General features: G+C 42.4%; 1 protein-coding gene across 1 annotated transcript; it reads right to left on the bottom strand.

Moving 5' to 3' along the window:
• Window positions 1–11,568: 11,568 nt before the first annotated feature.
• On the bottom strand, window positions 11,569–25,125 carry LOC149279248 (syntaxin-binding protein 2-like). Its single transcript, XM_089501449.1, has 19 exons — window positions 25,089–25,125; window positions 22,536–22,585; window positions 21,265–21,346; window positions 20,713–20,789; window positions 19,241–19,319; window positions 18,706–18,809; window positions 18,292–18,440; window positions 18,020–18,104; window positions 17,518–17,648; window positions 16,986–17,093; window positions 16,808–16,865; window positions 15,445–15,510; window positions 14,980–15,060; window positions 14,380–14,518; window positions 12,930–13,036; window positions 12,461–12,553; window positions 12,229–12,317; window positions 11,805–11,962; window positions 11,569–11,654 (listed from the first exon to the last, which is right to left on the bottom strand). Exons 1-19 carry the CDS (start codon window positions 25,123–25,125, stop codon window positions 11,569–11,571), a joined length of 1,779 nt encoding a protein of 592 aa, XP_089357575.1.
• Window positions 25,126–25,555: the final 430 nt, after the last annotated feature.

Here is a 25,555-nt window from a genome sequence, read left to right on the forward strand (position 1 = left end):
GCTCGTGTGACAGATCATTTATCAGTTAATACGCATTAGGTGAAATTAAATGTAGCGGACATTGTGAGTGTTGTAAAGATCTTTATTTGCACCTAAAAGCCAATGGAAAATATGCTTATGCTAAATTGAGCGAGACTCTGGACTTGCCAGTTAACACTAATTTGTGGTCTTCTCTTCAAAGGGGAAAACCCATGAAAGTCTTTTTTTTTTCTTCTCGTTTTTGTCATTTTTGTTGGAGATCGCCCTTGTTTTCACTGATTCGTACAAATGCATGAAACTGGCCATTTTTCGTTAAAAATAAAGTTTATACAAAAACAAATGCAGAAGTCTAATATATATAAATATAATGTATATAATTTGAGGTGACACCACACTCCATTCTCTTCCCATTGAAGTCTTCTTTGTCGATATTCTTTTTTGATAATTAAATAAAATAATGTGTTTCTTTTTTTTTTTTTCTAATAAACTTCCTTTATCTGCAGACCTGGAGGATGCCATTGCTGTCATTCGTGATGTTATAGGTGACTTTCCCTGATCAAACACCATAATGAACCGACTGTTATTGGCAAGGCTAATGAAGTCCTGCTTCTACTGAGATCCTTCCGTCCTCAGACTTTAATTAGTCCCAGTGTCTGCCTGGGTGATTAATGCTAATTAGTATCATAAGGAGTCGGGGTGTTTGTCTAGTAGATTGGGACAGAAGACAACAGAGCGAGAACGCATAAAAATGGCTAATATTAAGCTCTCCGAAACAATACATTATGCAACATTTTGTTTCTAAAAATTAGCTGATAAACAACAGGGCACTGGCGGATGATAGGTACATGCAGCCCTGTGGAGCAGGACTGAATATTATAGTTTTTTTTTTTAAAAAGGCAGTCACACTGTGCAAAAATGCGGTAAAATGTCTGGTTTTGTCATCAATATTTATTTCTCAATGAAGAATAGATGATATGATAGAAAGATAATAAAAAAAATTGTCCACAAATTACAGGTTTTGGTGTTGGCATAAATGAGCAACTTTCTTAATCAACTAAACTCTACTCGGGAACAGGGGGGGAAATGTCTGCTGCAGTCCCTGTAATACACTACAGTAGTCACTACAGCTTCTCCAATCCACCCAACAGTACATTTTCTGCACTAAAATAAAACATAAATTAATCTTCAGTATGGTAGGTGAGCTACGAGCATCAATCTCAGCCTCTGCTAACCTGTCACTATATTACACTCCAACTCCCATCAGTCTGTAACTGCTGCTACTGACAATTTAATATGGCGTCTGCATACTTATACCTTGATCAGCCATAACATTATGACCACCTGCCTAGTATTGTGTAGGTCCCCCTTTTGCCTCCAGAACAGGCCTGACCCGTCGAGGCATGGACTCCACTGGACCTCTGAAGGAGTGCTGTGGGATCCGGCACCAAGACGTTAGCAGCAGGTCTGTAAGTCCTGTAAGTTGCGAAGTGAGGACTCCATGGATGCGTCCTGGTGCCATGTGTTCTCCGGGTAAGAGACGCACCCGGCCATCCACGTGATGTAAAAGAAAACGTGATTCATCAGACCAGGCCACCTTCTTCCATCACTCCGTGGTCCAGTTCTTATGGGTACCCTGACTTCTTTGCAGCTACGCAGCCCCATACACAACAAACTGCGATGCTCTGTGAGTTCTGACTCCTTTCTATCAGAACCAGCATTCACTTTTTCAGCAATTTGAGCTCCAGTAGCTCGTCTGTTGGATCTGAGCACACGGACGTAGCCTTTGCCCCCCACATGCATCAATGAGCCTGTCGCCCATGACCCGGTCACCGGTTTACTGCTTTTCCTTCCTTGGACCACTTTTGATACTGACCACTGCAGACCAGGAACCCCCCACAAGAGCTGCGGTTTTGGAGATGCTGTGACTCGTCTAGCCATCACAATTTGGCTCTTGTCAGAGTCACTCAGATCCTTACGTTTGCCCATTTTTCCTGCTTCTAACTCATCAACTTTGAGAACAAAATGTTCGCTTGCTGCCTAATATATTCCCCCCCCCCCATGACAGGTGCCATGATAACAAGATCATGCGTGTTATTCACTTCACCTATCAGTGGTCATAATGTTATGGCTGATCAGTGTATATATTTGTTGTTTGTTTGTCCATTCCTTTTGGGTATTTCCTTTTGCGGAAAAAAAATATAGTGAACAGGTTTGTGGAATAAGGACTGGAAGAGGTATATGATTCATTTTGGCTGCCACAATTTTCCCTAAACTGCAAAAGCTTCAATGACAACCAGCAGCTTAAGTCCAGTTTAATACTTTTCATTTGGTTTCAAAAATTATTGGAAAGACCTCCTGCGGATTTAGAGACAGTAATAATAACCCAAAAGTGTATTTTATGGTCTTGCCCCTGTTAAAAGTAGAACGATTCTGTCAATTACATTCCATCACTATTTTTGTATAAATGTTCCCAACGCCTGGGGCCTGCCAGGATTTACTTTGTGGTATGACATTGTGCTGTATGCTTGTAGGGCGTGCATTAGATTTTTTTGGTGAATTGGTTAGAATAGCTAAAATGCGATCCGCTAGAGTACTAGTTCTTGTTCAGGTATCCCATGGGCATTGAATAGCATAAATATCTGGTAAATGTCTTGTTAGGGCTGTTTCAGGCTCTAAGCCCTATTATATAAAGCAGTGGAGAAAGGGGACAACCCTGTCTTGTACCATTAGTAATGGAGAAGGCCCTCAACAGAAGTCTGCATTTCAATGCTTTTGCCGATGGTGTGTCATACGGGGTTTCCAAACTAATGCATACAATTCTGCACAGCAGTTAGATCTGGACTACATTTGGTGTTCCTTTAAATTGGTAAATTATGGTACATTCCTCTCAATATTTAAAATGCCCCAAAATAGATACTTAAATTCTATAGGGAATGTTTTGCCTATTGACAGCTACTTGTATAATTGAGCAAGGTGTTTAGAACAAGCGTAGTGTATATAATTTATGGAACGTACACATACTTGTATGGCTGCAGAACGCTGATAAACTGAGCTCCAAAGAAAGAGAGACATCAGGGGAGGAAAGGAACCTGGTCCAAAAGATTGACCGTCCCTCCTAAGGAGGAGCATTTTGGAGATATGAAATTATTACTTGCAGCCAGCAATACACTGTATTTTATATACTTTAGTGCCTGCTTTTTAAGAAAAAAAGTTGTATTCTGGATACCTCTATAAATATTACAAAGGACACTTGACCCTATATTGTCTTACATATGAACAAGGATTTACATTATGTGAGGACAGCACCAATTCCGATGATAAAGTATCAGAAAATCAGTGCTAACTAAAGAAGGAGTATAATTCAAGGGGAAATGTGAAATTTATATTTGCACCTTAATAAGCCCATTCAGCTGATTGGCTGCTTGTGTTAGTTCTGATTCCTGGACCTCATCCTAGAAGCTTTTAACATTACTAACAAATATGTTCAGTCCCAACGCAGCAATACACGGTTCTCTCAAAGACTTGCATAGATCACAAAACATTGTATAAACAATATATTCGTATTATAATTTAATACATTATGTATCATGTTTCAAGAGAAAAATTACACATCAATGAACCAGTCTGGATGATGGTCCTTATCTAGTTAAGAATGATTTCTGCCATAAATCATACATCATATCTGCATTGTGTAACCCCAGTCGCCCTTATATGCTGAAATTATAATAAAACCCAAAGATTCACAGTTACACCAAGTTTACCCCTCCTTTTGTCTCTATTACTCATATAATTCATTTTAGATTGTAAGCTCACGAGCCGGGCCCTCATAAACCCACCATTCTTACCAGTATGAAAGTCCCATAAGGCTAGATGGGAAGCTCATGGGCTGGTCCTCAACTCCTGTTGTGTCTGTATGTGTAAACGTATATTTGTGATGTATATGTTAACCACCCCATCTTTATACTGTAGATAGCTATGTAATATGTTACGTAATAATAATAATTAATAATAACCAATACAGCTGTGACCTGTTGTTACGAAAGAAAGACGTCTCTATCCCCATTTACTATCCTACTATCCAGATAACACTTTCTAGATATTTATTTACAGCTGGAATTTACTAGGCCAGCCTGTAAACATAATCCGTTTTAAATTAATATTCCATACATATTTCTAGATTATTGTGTGAAGGAATGGCTTCATTCCATTGTATTGTAGCATTGTGGGGATTGGATACAAAGAGCCTCTAAGGTTCCGTTACACGTTAATAGTTATCTCGATCATGTGCAGTACATAAATGGGACCCTGGTGTTCACAGATGACACCAACGTAGGTCTTGTGTGTTTGAATCAAAGTTAGAATTTGACAGAAGATAAGAACCATTGGGTCCATAAATCCTGTAAACCATTTAGCATTTCAGTACCACCCCCCCCACTCTGAAAGCTCTCCAAAGTCTCAATATTCTCCTGAAGATGAGGTCTCCAGAACTCTACTCAATACTCTAGATGCGGTCGGACCAGAGGTCTGTAAAGTGGCAGAACCACCTCCCTCCTTCTTCTACTAATTCCTCTAGCTAACAAAGGCCTCTTATATAATAAAAAGAACATCAGTCTCTTACAACCACCTTAATTAGTAGGCTGCGCATGATGAATACGAGGCATGACTTCTCCAGGTAGACATGCCCCTGACACTCACCACGGTGCCTGTGTCAAACAGGTTTTGGGAGTCGGTACTTGGCTGCTCCTCCGCTGTCACTTCTATGGGATTCATGACGTTGTCCCCTGTATCTGCTGTAGATGAGTAGGTGGCTGTGTACCCCTCTCAGCTTTGCAGTCCTATAAAATGCCCCACGGGGTCATCCCACCTCCACCCCCACCGTACAGGATCATTAAATCATCTCATAATAAGGGAGGCCCCATCTGCAAGAAGGAGCTGCTTAATCCCCCATTAAGATTATCTGGGATAATTGTTACTGGACCAGAGGGGATGTTTGTGTGTCTGCGTGTGTTTATACTCATGTCAATTTCACATACCTCTGCGCATGTATATATATCGAGGGGTATATGTGTAAAGGCACGTGCGTACGTAAACATTCCTGTTCAGATGTATAATATTTTTTTTTCTCCAAAACATTTATTTTTTATTTTTTAGGCAGTTAAAAATGTGCTGCTTTTTTTATAGTGAAACGAGTCTTATAATTTGAAAACCATTTTATAGATCCATACCATTATTGATAAAAATAATTTTGTTGGGAATAAAAGGAATCATTATATTCTTGAACACATTTATATTTTGTTGTATTATTAGGTAATAAGTGCTATATAGACAGAAGACCAGGAAGTTCTACTTATGGCATGGTCGCCATGTAGCTATATGTATATATATATATATATAGATAGGGACCACCTGGTCACACTTGGGTTTGAATGTGCAGCAGTTCTCTGTACTGCCGGGCATCGGACTATGACATCATATTGTAACGGGGTACTGCAATCGTGTTTTTCTATCATAGAAGTTTTTAGATTCAGGGTCTCGCTCCACTTTGGGTTAAACGGTGCAGATTCTCAGCATGTTGACCAAACATCCATCAACGTACCCCATAACATTTCAGGTGTCCCAAACTGGGCCACCTTCATTGGGGGGGAATGGTTAGAGGTGAGTGGGGGGAATGGTTAGAGGTGAGTGGGGGGGTATGGTTAAAGGTGAGTGGGGGGGAATGGTTAGAGGTGAGTGGGGGGTATGGTTAAAGGTGAGTGGGGGGGAATGGTTAGCTTTAGCTTTAGAGCCAACTCAAAGCACTCAGCTTCAATCAATGTCATAGCTTAGGGAGCTAGTTAGCGGAGACCAGGAGATCTCCCCAACCGGCCCCTGATCCCCACTGTCCCCAAAAGCATTATATTGGGGGGGGGGTGTCAGGACAGCAGGACAGGGTAGGATATACTCCTATAAGCAATATTGTTGTATTATACAATGATTCTTTTTTAAAAAAATATTTCCTGATGCTAGAATTTGGATAAATGGACCCGCTGTCAGCTACTTAAATCTGGCTTCCATATATATACAGTACATGGCAATAAAGTCCTCACACATGGCTTATATAGATTGTCGCTGGCATACACATACATACATACACACATACACACATACACACATTGACCCCATCTCTATTATATATTTGTAGCATTAACTTAGGTCGACCAAACGGTCTCTGGCCATCGCTGCCGCTTTCCTCGTAGTGTGAGCCGTCTACAGGAGGGTAGCCTCTTCTTTTCTTGGAATAAATTGTATTTCTCTGGGAAAAGTCTCCCAAAGAACTTTATCGCCAGTAAAAACATGACATGCTAATCAGGATGCAAAGTAACAGGTAACTTTATTGGGCAAAAACATCAGTGGTAACTCTGGGTGAACACAAGAAAAACAAATCAAATCGCTCCGGGGCGCGTGCTGCCTAAGCATTAAAATGTAACATACGGCCCCTCATATCCAGACGTCGGTCTCACTTTTTATTTGCAGGTCCTCGCCTTTAAAGTGCCAGGGCTGCCCCGTCATCCCCAGTCCAGCCCTGGTCAGAGGACACAGAAGAGGGTAAAGTCAAAACACAGCCCAGGGTTGATGCAGCAGATGAGAATCAGGTACAATATCAACAGATAAGTCATAAGCCATAATATAATGATGCTAGGCATCTCACACACACACTTGCACAACACATTCATGCTTACACACCAACACTCACACACACTTGCACATTCATGCTCATACACACTTACACATTCATGCTCATACACACTTACACATACACATGCTTACACACCAACACTCACACACACTTACACATTCATGCTCATACACATTTATGCTTGCACACACTTATACACACACACTCACTCTAACATAGATATACTTCCTTACCCTGTCACCACTCTCTCCCCTCTATTGGCCCCCTTACCTCACCCACGTCATGTAACATCAGTTTACGTGACCCTGCCTGGTTCGTGCCTCCTCTGGCCAGTCCAGAATTGCTCACAAAGGGCCAGTCTGCCCCTGCTCTGTATCGAGGGCAGCAGCTGTGCTCAGTTCTGCCCCTTCCCTTGTTAACTCTGGCTGACGTCCAGTAATTAGTTGATGTGAATGATCTGGCAGTTCCTTTTAGAAACTCATTAATATGCAGAATATGCTAATATTTTAAGAGGATTGCAGTTATATGTGAAATGACGTTTGTTAAGCGCATTATCACTGATCTATGTTTGTAGTGCAGACATTTTAACCCTCCAGGCGCCGAAAGCTTTTCCTGATGCTCCCGCCATGGAACAAGTTAAGTAATTTAATTACCTAGAGTCGTATCAAAGTTTTCTCATCACTCCCATCATATCTTCCTTATCACTGCTAGGAACACCATGTTTACCTGTCAAGATTCTGGGATTCTCCCACCAACTTTTATTTTTATTACTAGTATCAAAAGTACATTTTCAAAAATATGTTGTAATATTTTTAGGCAGCTGCACATTAGCCACTTGTATGTGTTCTCGCTCTGTTATTTTAGCCCAGTCTACTAGACAAACACCCTGACTCTTTATCGTATGGCCTGTGGTAAATAATAGAATGGCTCAGTCTTAACAAAGCTTCCTGACATTCTGACCTATTAATGGAGGAATGGACTTCATTAGCGTTACCATAAAGAATTGGTTCATTGTGGTGTTAGGCAGATTTCCCCTGCGCAAAGAAACCAACAACCCCAGATGTAAGTTTTGGCCTTCATTGGCCTCGTCAGTGGGGTATGGGCCTGCTCACTTGGGGTGAGCCCCAAGAGATCCCCCAAAGGGTAAAATATCATATAGAACAGATTTGATACCCTCAACCAAGCACAGGCTATGAAGAGGCAGATTAGACTGATGTGATGATGGAGAACTTTATAATGGCATAAGAGAGTTAAAACTTGGGATGCTCCACAGCTTGGGACGCATCGTAGGACCGCCTATGAACAGCTGACTGTTCTTGGGTGACCATCTCGTATTAGTGTTGTATGACATCGTGGTGCGTGAGCATGGAAGAGACAGCACTGGCAGCCTCCGAGTCTGCAGATATAGAAAGTTTATTGGAGGAAAACAAAATAAATTTAGCTTTTTGTCAAAGCCGACATACATTACTGTATATAGCCCCAGGATTTAAGCTCATGGAGAAAGCATTTCTGTCCATGGGACTTCTCCTTTAACCAGTGTAGGAAGACTATTTGGCAGTCAGATCGTACAGATGGTTTTCGGTCTTGTGAGTCGGCGAGTGTTAATCCACAAGGATTATTTTTAAACACGCGCAACAGGTTTGCACGGCGTGACAGATTTGATTTGTGACCCAAGGTTCACCCACCTTATAAAAGTCCACGCTAACCTTGACACGTCAAGCCACAGGTCTCAGCAGTCCCGTGCTGCGTGGTCTCCCTCTCGGTAAACGTTCACCACCGGGGACTGCGATATCCTCACACAGTTGCAAAAAGTCTGTACAATCATTAAAACGTTTTTTTTTGTTGAAAAACAAAAAAGAGGACACTTACTGGAGTATCACTACTAAAGCTATGCGGCTTCCCCACCTTTTGGGATAACAAAACAAAGTTTTGGAGATATTTAGTTTAACTCTAATTGGTCTTATTTTAGATCAACGTAGGTGGATTCTTGAAAAGAAATCTTCTGACGTTCGATTTTCTTTACAGATTTGTAGATGTCGCCCTCTTTCATCCTGCTGAAAAAAGTCAATAACGGAACCGTTGGGTGTTACAGGCTATATCCATACGGAAATATATCATGCACTCATTGGCCTGCGTCAAGTAATCGGAATGAGGATTATCATGTGAATAAACCATATAAACCATATAAATATACCCAACAACTGTTCTTTTAATGGACAAACCAAAACCGTTAGTAGTGCCGATGATGAGATAATTACTACACTACTTGAAATAGGTGAAGTTAAATCCATAGGTAGAGCCACAGAACTGGTGTTTTTTTGAGTTTTTAAGCACTAAAAATATAATCTTTATGATATAGAGTATATTAATTTGCTGCACTACTCGATCAGAGACCCCATTGAGGTTCTTCTAGACACCAGAGATCTCTCTTGTTAACAACTTAGCTTTTGTCACCCCCGGGATCCCTATAATATTCCCTCTCCCCCCTTACAGTGTAAGAGAACGGCAGGCATATGACATCATATCTCCGCTTTGCTCATACCCGGAGACAGCATCGGCATAAGGCGGGGGGCCTAGATCCGATACTCGCTTTTGACAAACGGCAACTCTGTTCTAAATTGTGTATCTTTTTTTTTTTTTTGCAAATTGCACTTTTTTCTCTCTCAAATACCAACAATATGGAATAAAATCTGACTTCCTGGCTTTGCCTACCTTTCCTTGGATGATGGTGTCTCCAGGAGGTAGACTATCCTCTATGAAGATGGAGTTCTAACCTAAAAGAACTATTCCACCAGCTTCCTCTGCCAAGTACTTCCCCGACATGCCCCCAAATTACAAGAGTGCTGACTGTTTACGTGATCTTTATTAAATTACGATAATCATTACACTGTGTAAAGCACTTCCATTATAAATCATTAAAATTAATAAAAAAAAACAACTTTACCTGCGTTCACATAAGGCGGACTTTTTAGGAAGAATATACACAAATTAGCATAATAGGACTTAACAGCCCACGGCAAGACACCTTTTGCCAGAAATAAACCGTAGCCACAATAAGTGAAGAGGGTGGTCTGTTTTAGGCGTTGCCGTGAAGCCTTTAGGTTTCGGACTAGCGAGGTGAGATGGCAGGACCTCATCACATGGAGGAAGGTATGTTTGCCAGCGTCTCCCCCAACCTAAATAGCCTAAATAGTTTATATTCCTGCATTTTGCTGAGCGGTATTATGCCAAAATCTCAAAAAAGTGTTTGCAGCATGAAATTTACAGAATTTACAGGTTTTTTTTTCTTCTTCAGGTACAAAGATTTACATATCCTTATTTAAGTGTATGAGATTTTTTTTTTAAATATGCTTAAATAGTTCTATATAGTCAAATGAAAGCAACAAAAGACAATAAAAAAATACATATATACTACAGTTCAAAAGTTTGGGGTCACTGAGAAATTTCCTTGTTTTTGGAAGAGAAGCAAATTTTGTCCATTAAAATAACATTAAATGGGTGAGAAATCCAGCGCAGACGGGGTTAATGTTGTAAATGACTATTGTAGCTGGAAACGGCTGATTTTTAATGGAATATCTTTGTAGGCGTACAGAGGCCCTTTATCACTCCCATCACTCCTGTGTTTTCCGATGGCACGTTGTGTTCGCTGATCCGAGTTTAAAAGGCTAATTGAGCGTTTGAAAACCCTTTTGCAATAATTCCACAGCTAGAAATTCCTTGTTTTCAAAGAAAACAGCAAAGTGACCCCAAACTTTTAAAAAGTACTGCATACAGACACACATACACATACAATCATGTGTTAATCTGTAATTATCATCTTATATAGCTGTAACATTAGATCATTATTCCATGCTCTAAATAAAGATGTAAGTGAATGAGCTGCACACATCTTCGCTTAAAGCTTTGTAGATGGTTAAAAAGGAAGAGAGAGTGGCTGGCGGAGAGAAAGTAGCCCATGGAGCAGGGAAAGGTCAATGGAACGTCTTCATTAGCCCCCTTTTTTTTCCCCCATTTAATTCTAGCTCCCTGAGGCAAAGGCAGGCAATGACTCTTCTTCTCATGCTGGCTCTCTCTACCCAATCTAAGACACTTCATTTAGTAGATCCCACACCCTCATTGATTAATAGAGTGTGCAAAATATCATGGTTTTTCTTTCTGAAACAATAGTCGTGTGACGCGTTACACAGAAACAGAATGTTAACTTGTCGTTTATTCAAGGACCCCTAGCTCACGGCATATGAAAGATTGCCCGACAGCCAGGCTTACCCCTCTTCCATGCTACAGGAAGCGGTTTACACCACAAGAGGGAACCGACAACACTAAACACAATTTTGTGGGGACTTTTTAAATGTAGTTTGTGATAATGTTTGGGCATTCTAGTAAAAGAATTTTTGAAATGGATCAGGCAAATGAATGTTATTTTTGGAAAAGTTTAGGATTTAGGCACAAGAAAGTGAATAAGTGCCAAAATACGGCCTTGCGGTGATTTTATAACAATTATAGAAAAATACGTTTTTGTAGCAAAATTTAACAAATATTTGATAAGCTATTTTAAGATTTTGTATTTGGATATAACATGATGTTAACGTAATAACACTGCATATAAATCAGAAACTTAATCGGGTTCCCCATTCGCAGATTGAGCTTCATCTGTCATTCATAGAATAGACAAATTGTTCCTCTACAATTTCTAAAAAAAAAAAACAAAACAAAAAAAACCCAAAAACATCTTATATGGCCGATTTTGGTTCCAGTGACGGAGAAGGGAGGACAGACTGCCACAAATCGAGAAATCTTGTGAAGCCAAAGGAAGGACGAGCCAGAGGAGACGGTTCAGCATCAAACGCTGGTTTGGGACAGTCTAAGGAGTGCCATCGGTGGTAACAACGCTGAGGGCGAGTGAATGAAGCCTTTCATTCACCATTGGTGACTGAAAGAGGCTGATCCAGAGTTTTCAGACCATTCAGGAATATAGTGGGTGTAAGGACGTGAGTGGATCCTGCAAAAAAGACGGACAGGGTGAGAAAAAAAATATACTGATAACGGGAAGAAAACAGTGAAAAAGAACGGAAAAGTGAAAACTTAAATAAACATTGGAGAGAAAGGAATTGACACAAGACAAAATAGGGGCAAGGAAAAGGGTACTAACCAATCAAAACCTCCCATTTGGAGTCGGTAGCTTTGGTGACCTCATAGGCGGCCCTCATTTCAGACATTGAAACACCTCCTAGGACATAAACTAGAAGCCGTGGGCCGGAACGATACTCTGCAGCACTGCGTGTTTTGTGCCAATGGCCAAATCGAGCACTAAAAAAAAAAAAAAAAAAAAAAGACACATTTTGAAGGATTAAACGAGGAAATATTCATTTTAAACAGGTAGTGTCTCTTTAAATGCAATTTTTACTATTAATGTAACCTTTTCGCCGGAAGGCTATTCCAGGTATCTACCACACTCTCCCTAAAGTAGTACTTTTACACACTACGCCTCTGCATATGACTTTTTATATCACTGTAAAACAAAGTAAAATAAAAAAATATTTAAAAAAACAGCAACTGCGTGTAAGATGTCTCACCTGACCACACTCTGAGAAGCTCCTACTTGAGTAACTGGTTCTGAAACAAACGGCCATTGTTTTTTATCCAACTTATCATCAATAGCGTCCTGCACGAAATTGGGAGAAAAAGGACATGTATGTATATATCACGCGTTACAGGAGGAGCACATATTTACAGACGGCCCTGTACCGGGCATTGCCCAAAATGTATTTCACGCGGTGCCTAGATATCTTTTTTTTTTTATGTTACCTCCATGATGTCTCTTAGAGCCGGCATCCAGCGAGACAACTGATAGGTGGACTCCGCGCGGACCTTTCTGTCTGGTTTATTATGAGCAGGTTGCTGTAAGATAATATTAACAATGTAAGTTAATACATACCGTGCTGTGCACAGTCCTGCAGTCTAGGATTTTCGTTCCAATTAACTTATTTTATTTGCCACCCTGGCAATGAGAAAGCTGGCGGTCGGTGCACATTGATAAAGGGGTGTGTGTACCCCGAAACGTTTGTGCTTCCACCTAGTCCGTCATCACACTTATTAAATGCGTGGATTCACTTACAACATCCCTTTTCTTGGATTGATATCTTATCGCGCACTCATCGGAGTATGAGTGCTTCTGGACACAGCTGCATGGGATTCTCCATTTGTTTACGAAGGAACCTTGTGTACATATCCCATTTTTTTTTGTGTGTTTCGGAAGGAAATGTGGACCTCTTACCCCTGTTATCACGCGGGCTCCCAAGTGCTGTAGGTTCCGTATAATGTTGCTGTCACTCTGGATGTTGGCGTGCTGGATCAGTTTGGCAAGGTTTTCTTCTGTGATACCTGCAACGTGGACACGCACACAGTTATACGCGCTCTTCCTCACTAATGTCCTAACAATCGAAGCTGTGCACCTTGAATGCAGAAACCGATTCATCCGAGGTACTCTCTTCCTTATGAATTTAATCACAAGTTCCAATAAAAATGGCTTTCATTTTATGTTTCAATCCCCATTTCTCATTAACGTTAGTAGAAAACGCCCATGCATTACATGACGAAGAGAGGCTACTCTAGTGATGTGTTAAGGACTTGTGACAGTAGACAGGGCTCCTAAAAAGTAATAACAACCGAGGCTATTCCCTGGCCCCTAAAATAAATAAATTTAAAAGAAAAAAAAAAAAAAAAGACGTTCGCCTAAATATGTCTCTGGTTACTAAAAGCTAGAGACGTGTGCCTACTTCTGTTTCAGACAACAGCACGGAATGTCCTAAAAATCTAAGCTATGCACCTTGAATGCAGAAACAGATTCATCCAAGGTACTCTTCCCCTTATGACTTTAATCACAGGTTCCAATAAAAATGGCATTTATTTTTTTGTTTCAAGCCCCATTTCTCATTAAATCACCAACCAGATGAACATTTTATAGATCCAGTAAGACCCATCACAAAAATAAAAAGCTATAAAATAATTACTATTTCATATTGCTGCCAACAAGTGACAAGGAAAACAAATAAATAAATATATATATTTATATAAAAAGGAGAGAAGGACCACACACACACGTTATGGGAAATATCTACAAAAATGCTAAATAGTTGTATTTTTACACAGTTTTCCACCTTGGCTGAATTGTCATGTTTGTTTATTTTTATAGTACCTTTAGCTAATGGCTTATGCATGGCACGGTCTATATATTACAGCTGACAGGAAAGGGAGACAAGGGCGATTGATTTCTTTGGCTAAAAAGCCCCAAAAATAAATAGGTGTATTCCTTTGTACATCTGGGTGTTTCTGTTATGTACAGCAAGTAAACAGTAAGGGGTGAGGCTTTGTGGCAATAGTTTCAAAAGGCAAAACAATCTGCTGAATTATTAGCAGAATAACATGGAGGAAAGTAGGTAGCAAACGCCCATTCATTACATGAAGAAGAGAGGCTACTCTAGTAATGTGTTAAGGACTTGTGACAGTAGACAGGGCTCCCAAAAAGTAATAACAACCCTCTAAAATAAATAAATTAAAAAAATAAAGAAAACATCAGACCGTCTTCTAAATATGTCTCTGGTTACTAAAAGCTAGAGACGTGTGCCTACTTCTGCTTCAGACAACAGCAGTTGGGAAACCATTCTTTCATACGATTCTGTACCATGTACTAAGCACACACACATTCTTCCAGTGGGCATTCTTACCGTTCTTCAGATAGATATAGAGTAGGATAATACGGATTTTGTCGTAAGGTTTGACACTGGGATCAAGTAAGACCGGAACAATAATTTTCATAGGATCCTTCAATTTTTCGCCTTCAGCGTCTGAGCCCATGGCCAAGTCCTATGGCGACAGGAAAACGATATTCATGTTCACAAATAAATACACATATAGTAGTCACACAATGCTTGATTTGGGATACAAATGACACACCACCAGCGCTACATTGCGTTTAGTACTTGCGGCTGCCGAGTTGGTCAGACAAGAAGTGGACACAACAAAAAAACCAAGCGAGCCCAGGGTCAAAATATCCTCCCAAGCATTAGACTACCAACAAGCGCAAATGAGTCCACAATTGAAAAGAAGGTCACGGTTCATGGTTACCGTCTCTTTATGTCATTTTAACAAATAATCTATTTTAATATGGGGGGGGGGTATTTTTTTCCTGTCGAAGAGAACCTCTAATTCCACAGCCCCCTGTAATTGTATATGTCAGACTGATGGGTCCTCCAAATAAAGGAGCTGATTGTAGGTGTCATGGAGGTATTCTTGCACACAGGGGTGCATCTATAGGTGGGTCTCACCTGCTCCACCGCACACAGCTTCTCTACGGTGCCCTTGAAACGCTTCATGCAGTCTTCAGCCAGGTTAAGGTGTGTGGAATACTGGAGAAGAAGAAGAGTAGGTAATGTCACCCACAGCACGTTAGAATGCACTCCTCAAGAGCTTTAATGACTCAAATGAAAAAGCGATAACGTATACATTGTCCTCTACCTCGTATGCATCATAACACATCCCCATGTCTCGTATGATAGTGGCAGAAATCCCTCTATCTTATATGTATACTAACTTTCCCCAAATTCTACAGCCCCATCATCTGTATTACTCATTCCTTGTCCTGCACTGCATCTTTACTCCCCACCCCCACTCTCTATACATTATTATCACCACCCGTCCAATGTTAATGCCCCTGTACAGACGCCAAGCAGCAATATAACCCTCTTCTTTTCATTCTGTCTCCCATACACACTCATTATTTCACTCGTTACCTTATTCAATTCCTTCTGGTACTGAGGCATCTTCTTCAGGATCTGGGATAAATCTTTTATGTTGGCCTGGGGGGGAAAACCAAGACACCAGGAACGTATCAGCAAGGTCGACTATACTTTATTCTTCAGATGAGTGGAGGCAAGTTGCGCTGATTTGATCCCCCAGGGTAAAACACCCGTGTTGTATGTATTCATGCAAACTGCTTAAGGTTATATGAAAACGAGCACTTTGGGGATCACCGAATCAACTCTAGTGTTTGTTTTCACTAAATAACCAGAAAAATATTTTTGTGGTCCATGTTACTCCCGATTCGGACAGTAAAAGATGAATTTGGGGATGGAGATATGGTATTATTATACAAATATGCCCAAGGACAATGTGAAGAACTCTTTTGGATCTGTTTACGATACAGAGAACATGGGGTCATGCCTTGAGATCAATAAAAATTGTTTTAAACAATTATTACATTTAAGTGATACTCTCGAGAATGGGCTGGATACCATTTCTTCAAAAAGATGAACAAAGAAAGCTAGAAAAATGTTTAAACCTTGAAAGAGTGATAAATGCCGTAGTTTATAAATGTTAGCGTTTCTTTAAAATAACGATCGGCATGTAAACCACAACGTTGAAAGAACCGGCTAATTGCAGAAGACACGGATTACAAAAGAAAACCCTGCTTAAAAGAAAAAAACGGGGAACGAAATTTCTCAAAAGCCCCAATATTACCACAGATCACAGAGAAACAGCCTGTTCTCTGATTACAAGCATTCCTGGGCTACCCCCCTTAAAAACACACGCTATATAAAGTGCTTTTATTTTCCTTCTATTTCACCCAAAAAATTGGTAGCGATTTAAAAAAAAAAAAAAAAAAAATCACTAAAATACAATAAATAATTTAAAAAACAAACAAACAATAAAGTGAGCTAAGCGATGTCATTGTGACATCACTGGCATTAATAAGGGGACCTCTAACCATAAAAAAAAAAAAAAGAAGACATAGCGCAAAAATGGCAAAGATTGAAGGGGTTAATGGGTTCCAATCTTGTTGTTCCCCCCCCCCCCCCCCTCCCCATAGCGGTGTGAAATAACCCGTCTAGTCTTCTATAAACACGGGTTATCACCATCACAGGTTTGTCCACGGTACTCTAAATAAACATGCCCTACCTGCCCTTCCAGTCTATTATTATCACAGACGGGTTTATTGAACGGATACCGGAACATGCGCCCAACCTATAGTTAGAACGCACTCCCAAAAGCAATTCTCCAATGCGTTAGGGCCGACGCCGACATGTGACACGCTATGCATTTAAGGGGTGTGTGTGTGTGTATATATATATATATTATAGGAACCTGGTGACATACCTTGTCTGTAGTCATTCTTTTGCTTTCACAGAAAGATCTTAGAAGTTCCGTTACCTTCCTGTAAGATAAGACATGGGGTTAAAGGTCGGCTCCGCACCCCACAGGAACGTGTATAGGACGTGGTTTAAAAGGAGGGAGCCTTTGACTTTATGTTGCCAGCTGAGCAAAAATCACTTACTTGGACACGTCGGCGATATGCATGTGACGAAGTTCCACCCAGAGGTCATCATCTTCATCCAGAAGGACCTGCTTCTCCCGCGACTCGGCGATACCAGTTGTCTCATAGCTTGGAAAGAGAGCGACTGGGGCTTAGTTAACAGACCGGGACTTGCGGAGAAAGAAGGGTTAGAAGACAGGAAACTAAAAAAGAGAAAAAAAGTCAAAGAAGAAGGTGAAGGTGTGTGCAGCGAGAAAGGAAAAATAAGAGAGAACGTGGAAAGAGGGACAGATGACGGGGGGCAGATGATACTCTAGGGATTAAAGGCCCTCCATGGAAGATACGCAGCTGGCAAGGTGGGCTCATCTGAGAAGATCCTCAATACATGTACTGCTGGGGGAAATTAGACGGCCAAAGCGGACAAATAGTACAAAAATATATCCAAATGTACATATACGTGGGGCTTTACTGCCAAGTAGTTTAGTGCCTTAAATTTTAGGATATGGCTTGGTTTACACCAAACGATTTAATATAGATGAGCTGGAGTACTTACTGGTATATGTCTTGCTTGATGTCCAGGAGGTCATAAGCCATGGCCTGGAGGGTGAGCTCGTGAAGAACGGGAGAAACAGGGTCATACCCGCGATCCACGATTAGAAGCTGTGAACGAGACTTGTCCGGACCCTGAGGGATAGAAGAACACTTAGAACAGTAAGGATCTGAAAGTCACTACATACAGAGGATGTCAAATATAATACCCGTGCCGACAGGCAACACTAAACATGGCTGTTCAAAGGAGAAATCTGATTTCTCATCTGAGCCTTTCATTTGAAGCGGGTGTCTTTTTAACGCTCATTTACTATGTACTGGGGAAAGATATAATGGGATATGGTTGTGGAAAGAAGGGGATAGGGATAGGGATAGGGTTAAATAAACAAATGGAATAGTAGATAAGTACGTATGGGGGGCATATTCAAACTCTACTGCCAAAGCTACAAGCATTTCCAAGGTGATGGAGTAACCCAGTATTTTTGTATATGCCCCAGAGGACTCACCTCCCCCATGCTGGGGTTATCAGCTTTGAACGCGTTGAGCCGGTCCAACACCATGTGAGCGAGGGTGGCATTGTCCTCATACCCACTAGGAAAGGAAACAACAGGAATCAGGGGATCGTTGCACCAACTTACATCAGAAAGCATGACAAGGATGACATTTGCTAAGGAAACATGGTGACCAAAGCACAGAACACAGAATGGTCTTCCAATCCCCCAAAAGACCAGCTGAGGACACGTGGAATGAAGTCCACCATTACAACGTTCTCGGTCACCTGCGGTATCGGACTGCAGGGTACTCTTTGAGGGTTTCACACAAGGTGGCAATCTGCTCCGCCAGCATCTCCAGGCATTTGGTCCGCTCGGGCTTCCCATACGGGCTGAAGAGGGTGTGAAAGGACTCCTGCGCGTCCAAGCAGTAGACCTAATGGGCAACATCGAGATTATTCAACCTCCACAGCTGCTCCGTCTATACGCTACCCGAATAAACCGGAGACAGATATGCGCTATCTATACAACTTGGTGGCAGATGTCTGGGGCCATGTCCGCATCAACAGTGCCGCAGCGCTTACCATGTAATCGTATTATATATATATATATATATATATATATATATATATATATATATATATAATGTGTGTGTATGTGTTGTTTTTAGCTTTGGGTGTGGGTATGCGTGTGTAGCTCACCTGTGACTCGTAAGGAAGGAACGCCAGATTGATTTCTTTCAAGGTTTTAATCATTTTGGGCACTCTTGACTTTCCCAGCTCATTAAACAATGGCTCGGGGCAAGCTGGGAAGAGAGAGACAGTAAAGTGACTTGGTGGACTTACCAATGGTGGTCTCTGTAACCCACCCATGACCTGTCCCACAGACACAGCGCTGTATAATCCACTCCATGTCCTGCCCTGACACCAAGCCCAGACCTTTGGTAACGAATCGTGACATCAAGGGAGCTGAAACCACAACTCTCCCTTTAGCGAATAAGCCCCAAAACATCTATTAAAACCATATCGCACCCCCTTATCCTTTCCAAACTATAGTCCCATGAAAAGCCTCCACTATTGTTCCACTTCTAGTTTTGTTCCTGTTGTAAAACGATGCTGTGCATTCATCGCCACCTGAAACATTCCTGGGGTTCTACTCATTGTAGGTACGTCCTAGGGGTTCTCTTTCCAATCTCTAGTCCGCTCTAGACGTACCCGGCCCCCGCGCGGTACTTACTGTCTGTGAAGAATATATGCGCGGCTCTGTATAACGGTGTGCAGGGGTCTTTGAAATCGGATATAAGAGCTCGAACGGACTGGAGGGGAAAGAAACATCATCCAAATAAGCCACAAATCACGTCCTGTGCCCAGGTTTCACAACATTTAGAGAAACGGGCGAGAAAAGACATGAAAGCAAAAGGAAAAGACTGCTGGGTTTACAGTAATTCTGCCTGTTGGGTTCAAATTGCCCCAAAACTAACAAGATTATTTTATTTTTCAACAAATTATTTGTCCGTAGGGACACGATGGTCCAGCACAGCCTCTGGTCCATAAGGAGGCATTCATGGACCTCCAAGCGCAGGAGCTGCTCTGCTTCATCTTGTTCCCCGGCCCTAGGGGCAGGTCAGGTGGAGCAGGGCATTGCCATCGGGCTCGCCAACCTCCGGCAGATGCCTGACATCCCTGACCTGCTGGGGTAACTGAAGATAAGTGCTAATTAACTTAAAGCAGGGCAGATACATCTTTTTTTTCATGACCAGCAAAGGTGGTGGTGGTGGTGGTGGTGGGGTGGGGGGGTACATGCTGCCAGTATAGAGAGCTTTTTACTCGCTGGGTCGAACTTAAGTCACAGTTTAAGATCACGGACAAAATGAGGGTTACTTATCAAAAGCAACCATGGGGCAATCACCATGGAAACCAATAATCGGATCTAGCCGATTGGTCTGCTCCCACCACTTTGCACCAGGAACCGCTTTACACGTAACTTTTAAAGCATCTATTTATTTGCAGATGGCAGAGAAAGTTGGGGAAAAAGAGAAACTCACTGGCGGCTCTCCATCAATCCAAAACAGAGAAGAAGCGGAGAGGAAGAGAAACGGCTTTCATCAGACTGGAGGGAGAGAAGGGAGGGAGACAGCAGGGAGAGAAGGGAGGGAGACAGCAGGGAGAGAAGGGAGGGAGACAGCAGGGAGAGAAGGGAGGGAGACAGCAGGGAGAGAAGGGAGGGAGGGAGGCAGCAGGGAGAGAAGGGAGGGAGGGAGGCAGCAGGGAGAGAAGGGAGGGAGGGAGGCAGCAGGGAGAGAAGGGAGGGAGGGAGGCAGCAGGGAGAGAAGGGAGGGAGGCAGCAGGGAGAGAAGGGAGGGAGACAGCAGGGAGAGAAGGGAGGGAGACAGCAGGGAGAGAAGGGAAGGAGACAGCAGGGAGAGAAGGGAAGGAGACAGCAGGGAGAGAAGGGAAGGAGACAGCAGGGAGAGAAGGGAAGGCAAAGGAGGAGAAAGGAAAAGGAATATCGGGAGAAGAAAAAAAAGAAGATGATTACAGGTCCAGTCTTCGAAGCACACCGTGCAGTTCTTACCACATTATACATTTTTGATTCAGTCTGAAAACCGGTGTTATCACCATAGCAACACGTACAATAGTCCAATCACCACAAAGATTCCGTTCGTTTCCATGGTGATAAGGCCATCACAAAAAACATTCTTTTCATACCTTTTCGCTGGGAGTGATGAGATAAATAGCTTCCAGGCTGGGGATGGGTTCTCTCCGCTTATTAACATCTTCCACGACTTAAGCGTTGGGAAATACAAAAAAAATGTAATAAAAAATAAATAAATGTATAATTAAGAAGATCTCCGTTTTAACAGATTGTGGTTTATTTTGTTAAATATCAGATGCCTCATAGTCGCCGTACAGGTCTATGAGCGCTATCTGCTCTTACAGCCCAATGTCCCCTACATCACAGCGTTGACACGTTTCACTGCCGCTAACCAGCATGTTAACATTTTTAACACTTATACGCCCATTTTTAAGAACACTGCAATGAGTGATTTGGCCGCTTATTGTAAAGGTCTTTAAAGCTATGATGTCACAGTGATCCAAGCAGTTACCCCCTTTATTACACCCCCCCCTCCTTTTTATGGCCGAGGCTTCCCGTTTACATGTGACATTGCACTCCTCCTGCTCCCAGCTCTGTCTGGTTGGCTCTTGTGTGAGCAGCGTTAATGACAATGGTGTCTGATGATGTCAAATCCACAGACTTACTCGTGATGCCCTCATCCAAAATGTCCGACATCTTGCAGCATGACGACAGTATACGCATACTGGTATGATCCACGAGCAGGACCTAGGAGGAGACAAGATGGCAAATATGACACTAAAAGCCAGATCCGACATTCATTTGACACATTCAGCCAAGCAACGGGACCTACAAAAAGCTACAAAACCATCTTCTTTAACCAACACGCAGAAAAGATGCAATCAGACTTTTCAACAGAATTTACACCCCGAAATTTTTTTTATTTTCTTTGTTTATTCCAATTGGCCGGAGGATTCGTGGAGCACATGCCATGGGGGGGGGGGTCTATTTTTATTACTATTTCCTGTCTTGGGATATTTACATCCCAAGTGCATTATTTTACATTTATCAACGTTAAACTGCAGCTGCCTCTTTCTTAACCATTCTATTAACGTACTTAATCATTTGGGATATTCAACCAGGAAAATCCACCCTGTTGCAGACCTTTGGACCCCCCCACCCCCACCAGATTTGAAACAACGAGTACGGGGGTTATGGCAGGAAGCCATAGAACCTCTAAGCAATTGTTTAAACATCTATGGCAATATATTTGTGTACGGGCACTCCGGTGCGTGGAATAATGATATTTGTCACGATAGGCGTAGCTTTGTATATATCTTTTAGTTTCTATACTTGATTATATTTACCGCTTCTATGAAATACCACAGCGGTTTCCTTTTTTCTTTTAATCTTAACGAAGCAATTTCCTTTACTAAAAGCAATAATCTCCCGCATCTCGCTGAAGTACAACATAGAATCTGACGGCGGATAAGACCAGTTTGGTGCATCTAACCCCCCATCCTGATGTAAAGACTCAGACCTTAATCCGTCGTTGGTCCCGTCTTAGATTCAGGAGCCTTCTGCCTATCCCATGCATGGTTCATTTTCCTCACTCTATTAGGCTCTACCACTTCTGATGGGAGACTGTTCCATTTATCTACCACCCTCTTGGTATAGTAAAGCCTCCTTACATTACATCGAGGATTCTGACCCTGTAGTTTTCGACAAAGTTACATATTCTTTTTAGGTGCACTTTGGAGCTTCTGCTTCTCTCCATAGACCTTTGGAATTACTGCTTGTTCTCCCAGGAGGTTGACCCCTGACATCAGCACATTCAGGGTTAAACCCGCCACGCAGACTTATGTTAAACTTATATATACAATGAAACCGAAAAACCAATTATATTATAAAATATATCATTACACCTGCTCGGCCCCCATCACTCAGCGTGTCTCACCTTCCACTCCCCATCTTTCTTGACACTGGAGATCACCCCATTCAGGATTTCTGTGGGGAGGAAAAAATAACGATTGAGCTCTTCGCAAATAACACATCTCTTGCATACAATACGCTCTAGATCAGCACAGGCTTTCTTGATCAATGTCTACAGAGCCTTGGATTCCGGAAGAGAACACACACAAAGTGGGCGGGATCTGGATGGAGCGTCACGACATGATGTCATAGCACGATACCGACGTCAATGGGTAAGAATAGTTCTTGAGGACAAGTCACGCTTACGTGAATCAGAGTGTCAAATTAAATAGAAAATATTCTCAAAATTAAATAAAATGAATACGCCGCTTTCAGACGCTACGCAGGAGGATCACCAAAACACGCTACATTCTGAGAACGGCACTTTCCCCGTTGTTTGGACAAAACAGCTGCTTCTGCGCTGATAAGAGAGAGAGAGGAAGCTCTGCGCGGGCGCTTCTGGCAGTTGGGGGAAATCCTGCGATGGTCGCTGTGCCGGAAGATTATCTCATCACGTGTTTAAAATATATATCATTTTTTATCAGTAAGTACAGGAAGAACAAACGGGCCTCGAAAATGTTGTCAGCCCTGTTTTTATGTTAAATGCATCACGGAACGTGTTTTTCGAGGCTATTTTGTTTCATACACTTAAAGGGCGTAGATAAATGGAGCAGCCTCCCAGCAGAAGTGGTAGAGGTTAACACCGTAGGAGAATTTAAACATGCATGGGACAGGCGTATGGCAGATAATTCTAAGACCGAGGACCGATTCAGGCTCGAGTCTTTACATCACGAGAAACGGGCAGATTAGACGCGCCAAATGGACTAGCGTCTGGATTAACTCCTCCCCCGGCCGCCTCTACTCAGAACAGGAAGCATTCGCGAGTACGCTTCTTGTCGGTGGGTGCTAACCTAAGCATCATGTGCCCAGATAGCAAGCATGTGATTGGCTGCTGCTACGCCAATTGACTTCAGACCAACGAGCCTTATTTGCAAACTCCAGTAACTGAAGAGCATCTGTCCCGATTTGCATGCAGTAAAAACATTTGAGTCTAAACAAATGTGCATTCAAAATAAAATAATATTACTACTACTAATAAATAAAAATAATAATACTAATAATAATAAATAAAAATACTAATAATGCTAATAATAGGTTTAACGCTCGGTAATACGTCGTAAACTTCTGGGGTCTCATGAATAAAAGCACACAAAGACATACAGCCGAGGAGTCCGTTATGAGTTATTTTACTGCATTAAAGGGACAGTGCAGCCATTCTATGCGATGTAATGCACACGACAGCCGCGGGCCCCTAGAAATATTCTTAGTCTGCTGCAAACGCATGGAGGAGTTCGGCAGAGCCCCCCCCCACCCCACCGGCTCAATACATACCCCGCTTGCCGGCGCGCAGCCGCTCGAGAGCCCCAGGGGGCCTGACATGAACCCCATGAGAACACAAAGCGCTCCTAAGGAACTCCAATAGGAACAATTTCTTGCCAGCAATTGGCCAAGACTGGCGTGAAAAATACCGCAGAGGGAGTGGTGTGCTGCAGCTTCTCCCAAAGTACTTTACGTGTATTCTTCCTTGCTTTCATACAATGAATGTAGCGTTACACGCATGTGTAAGCGTTTTACGTGCCAGTGCGCAGTAAGCTCGTGCCGGCGAAGCCCCTCATCAGATTGTTTCAATGCAGCGAACGGCTGGGATTCCTAGTCACATGACACGTCAGGAACACATCGTTAGCCAATAGCGAGGAGATCACCGACTGTGCGCCCGGACCAGCGACACACAGTTTAATCGGGGGCCCTCGTTTTACGCGAGAGCTAGAACCATATACACGATATACATTGAACCCGACGGCAGATCGGAACCGTTCGCCCATCACACCTGATGTAAAGACCTTGGTCTCGTCTTAGATCCATACGCCTATCCTATGTATTAAATTCCCACACTGCATTAACCTCTACTTCTGCTGGGAGGCAATTCCACTTATCTACCACTCTCTCAGTATAGTATTGCAGCCTTACATGATATGAGGTCACTGCGATCATCATCAGATACTGGAATGGTAATGTATGTAAGTAACCAGACATCGCCTTCAAACGGGATGCTTATAGCAATGCCATACGGTATCGCTATGATCATCGCTGCCCTGCATCATGCGTTTCTCATAGGCTCGCATATAAACAGTACATATTGCAGGGCAGCACTTTACAAGCTCTGATCTACAGGTAATACATTGCTAGCCACACACCCATCAGTCTCAGCCACCCTGGCTTACATTCCCTGCAGGGCTGTATAGAATACACGCTGCACTTTTCATCCAGCTGCTGAACTAAAGCTAGATGTTGGCTGAGGGTGATGGGCATTTTAGGGCAGTATTGCTATAGGGTCCCAAGCTGCCCAGATCATTTCATCACTGCTGATATAAATCACGCATTACACAAGCTTGTTACAGAGATAACGTTAAAACAAATAGTATTTTGACGTCACGCGTAAACAAACACGCCCAGAAGAACGATAGGAATGACGACTTACTTTCCCCGACCACCGCCTTGAGACCTGACGGAGCCATCTTGCGCTATCCCGCCACCGCTGCAAGTTCAGGGTCCCCAAAACTTTGGCGACTTCCGCGTTGTGACGCCAGGAGCTCTCGTGACATCACGGGAGGAGCAGGAAGTCCGTTGCTAAAGGGCGGTAGCTTGGTTGATAAGGGACTGGCGAAGGGGGGACCAATAGAAAGGCTGTTCGTCATTATTTCCACGCTTAGAAGGTTCCAGGGCGTGGCTAGCGTATCGAGTTCTAAAAAGGGGAAACAACTACGCCGGTTTTACGAGGGAGACAAAACTTGTCTTAGATGTGTATGTCAGAGCACCAAAGAAAATACAAAATGGTCGGAGACCTACGATCGTTCGTTACCCTGTTTCCGCAGAATTGCGTGTAAGCGGCACTGTTAATGGTTCATTTTATCTCTTGGGTTTACAACTCCTTGTGGCCCCACTTAT

Source organism: Sceloporus occidentalis, unplaced genomic scaffold, assembly GCF_023333645.1.
Source record: "Sceloporus occidentalis isolate IW3139 unplaced genomic scaffold, rSceOcc1.0.p SCAF_174, whole genome shotgun sequence".
NCBI lineage: Eukaryota > Metazoa > Chordata > Lepidosauria > Squamata > Phrynosomatidae > Sceloporus > Sceloporus occidentalis.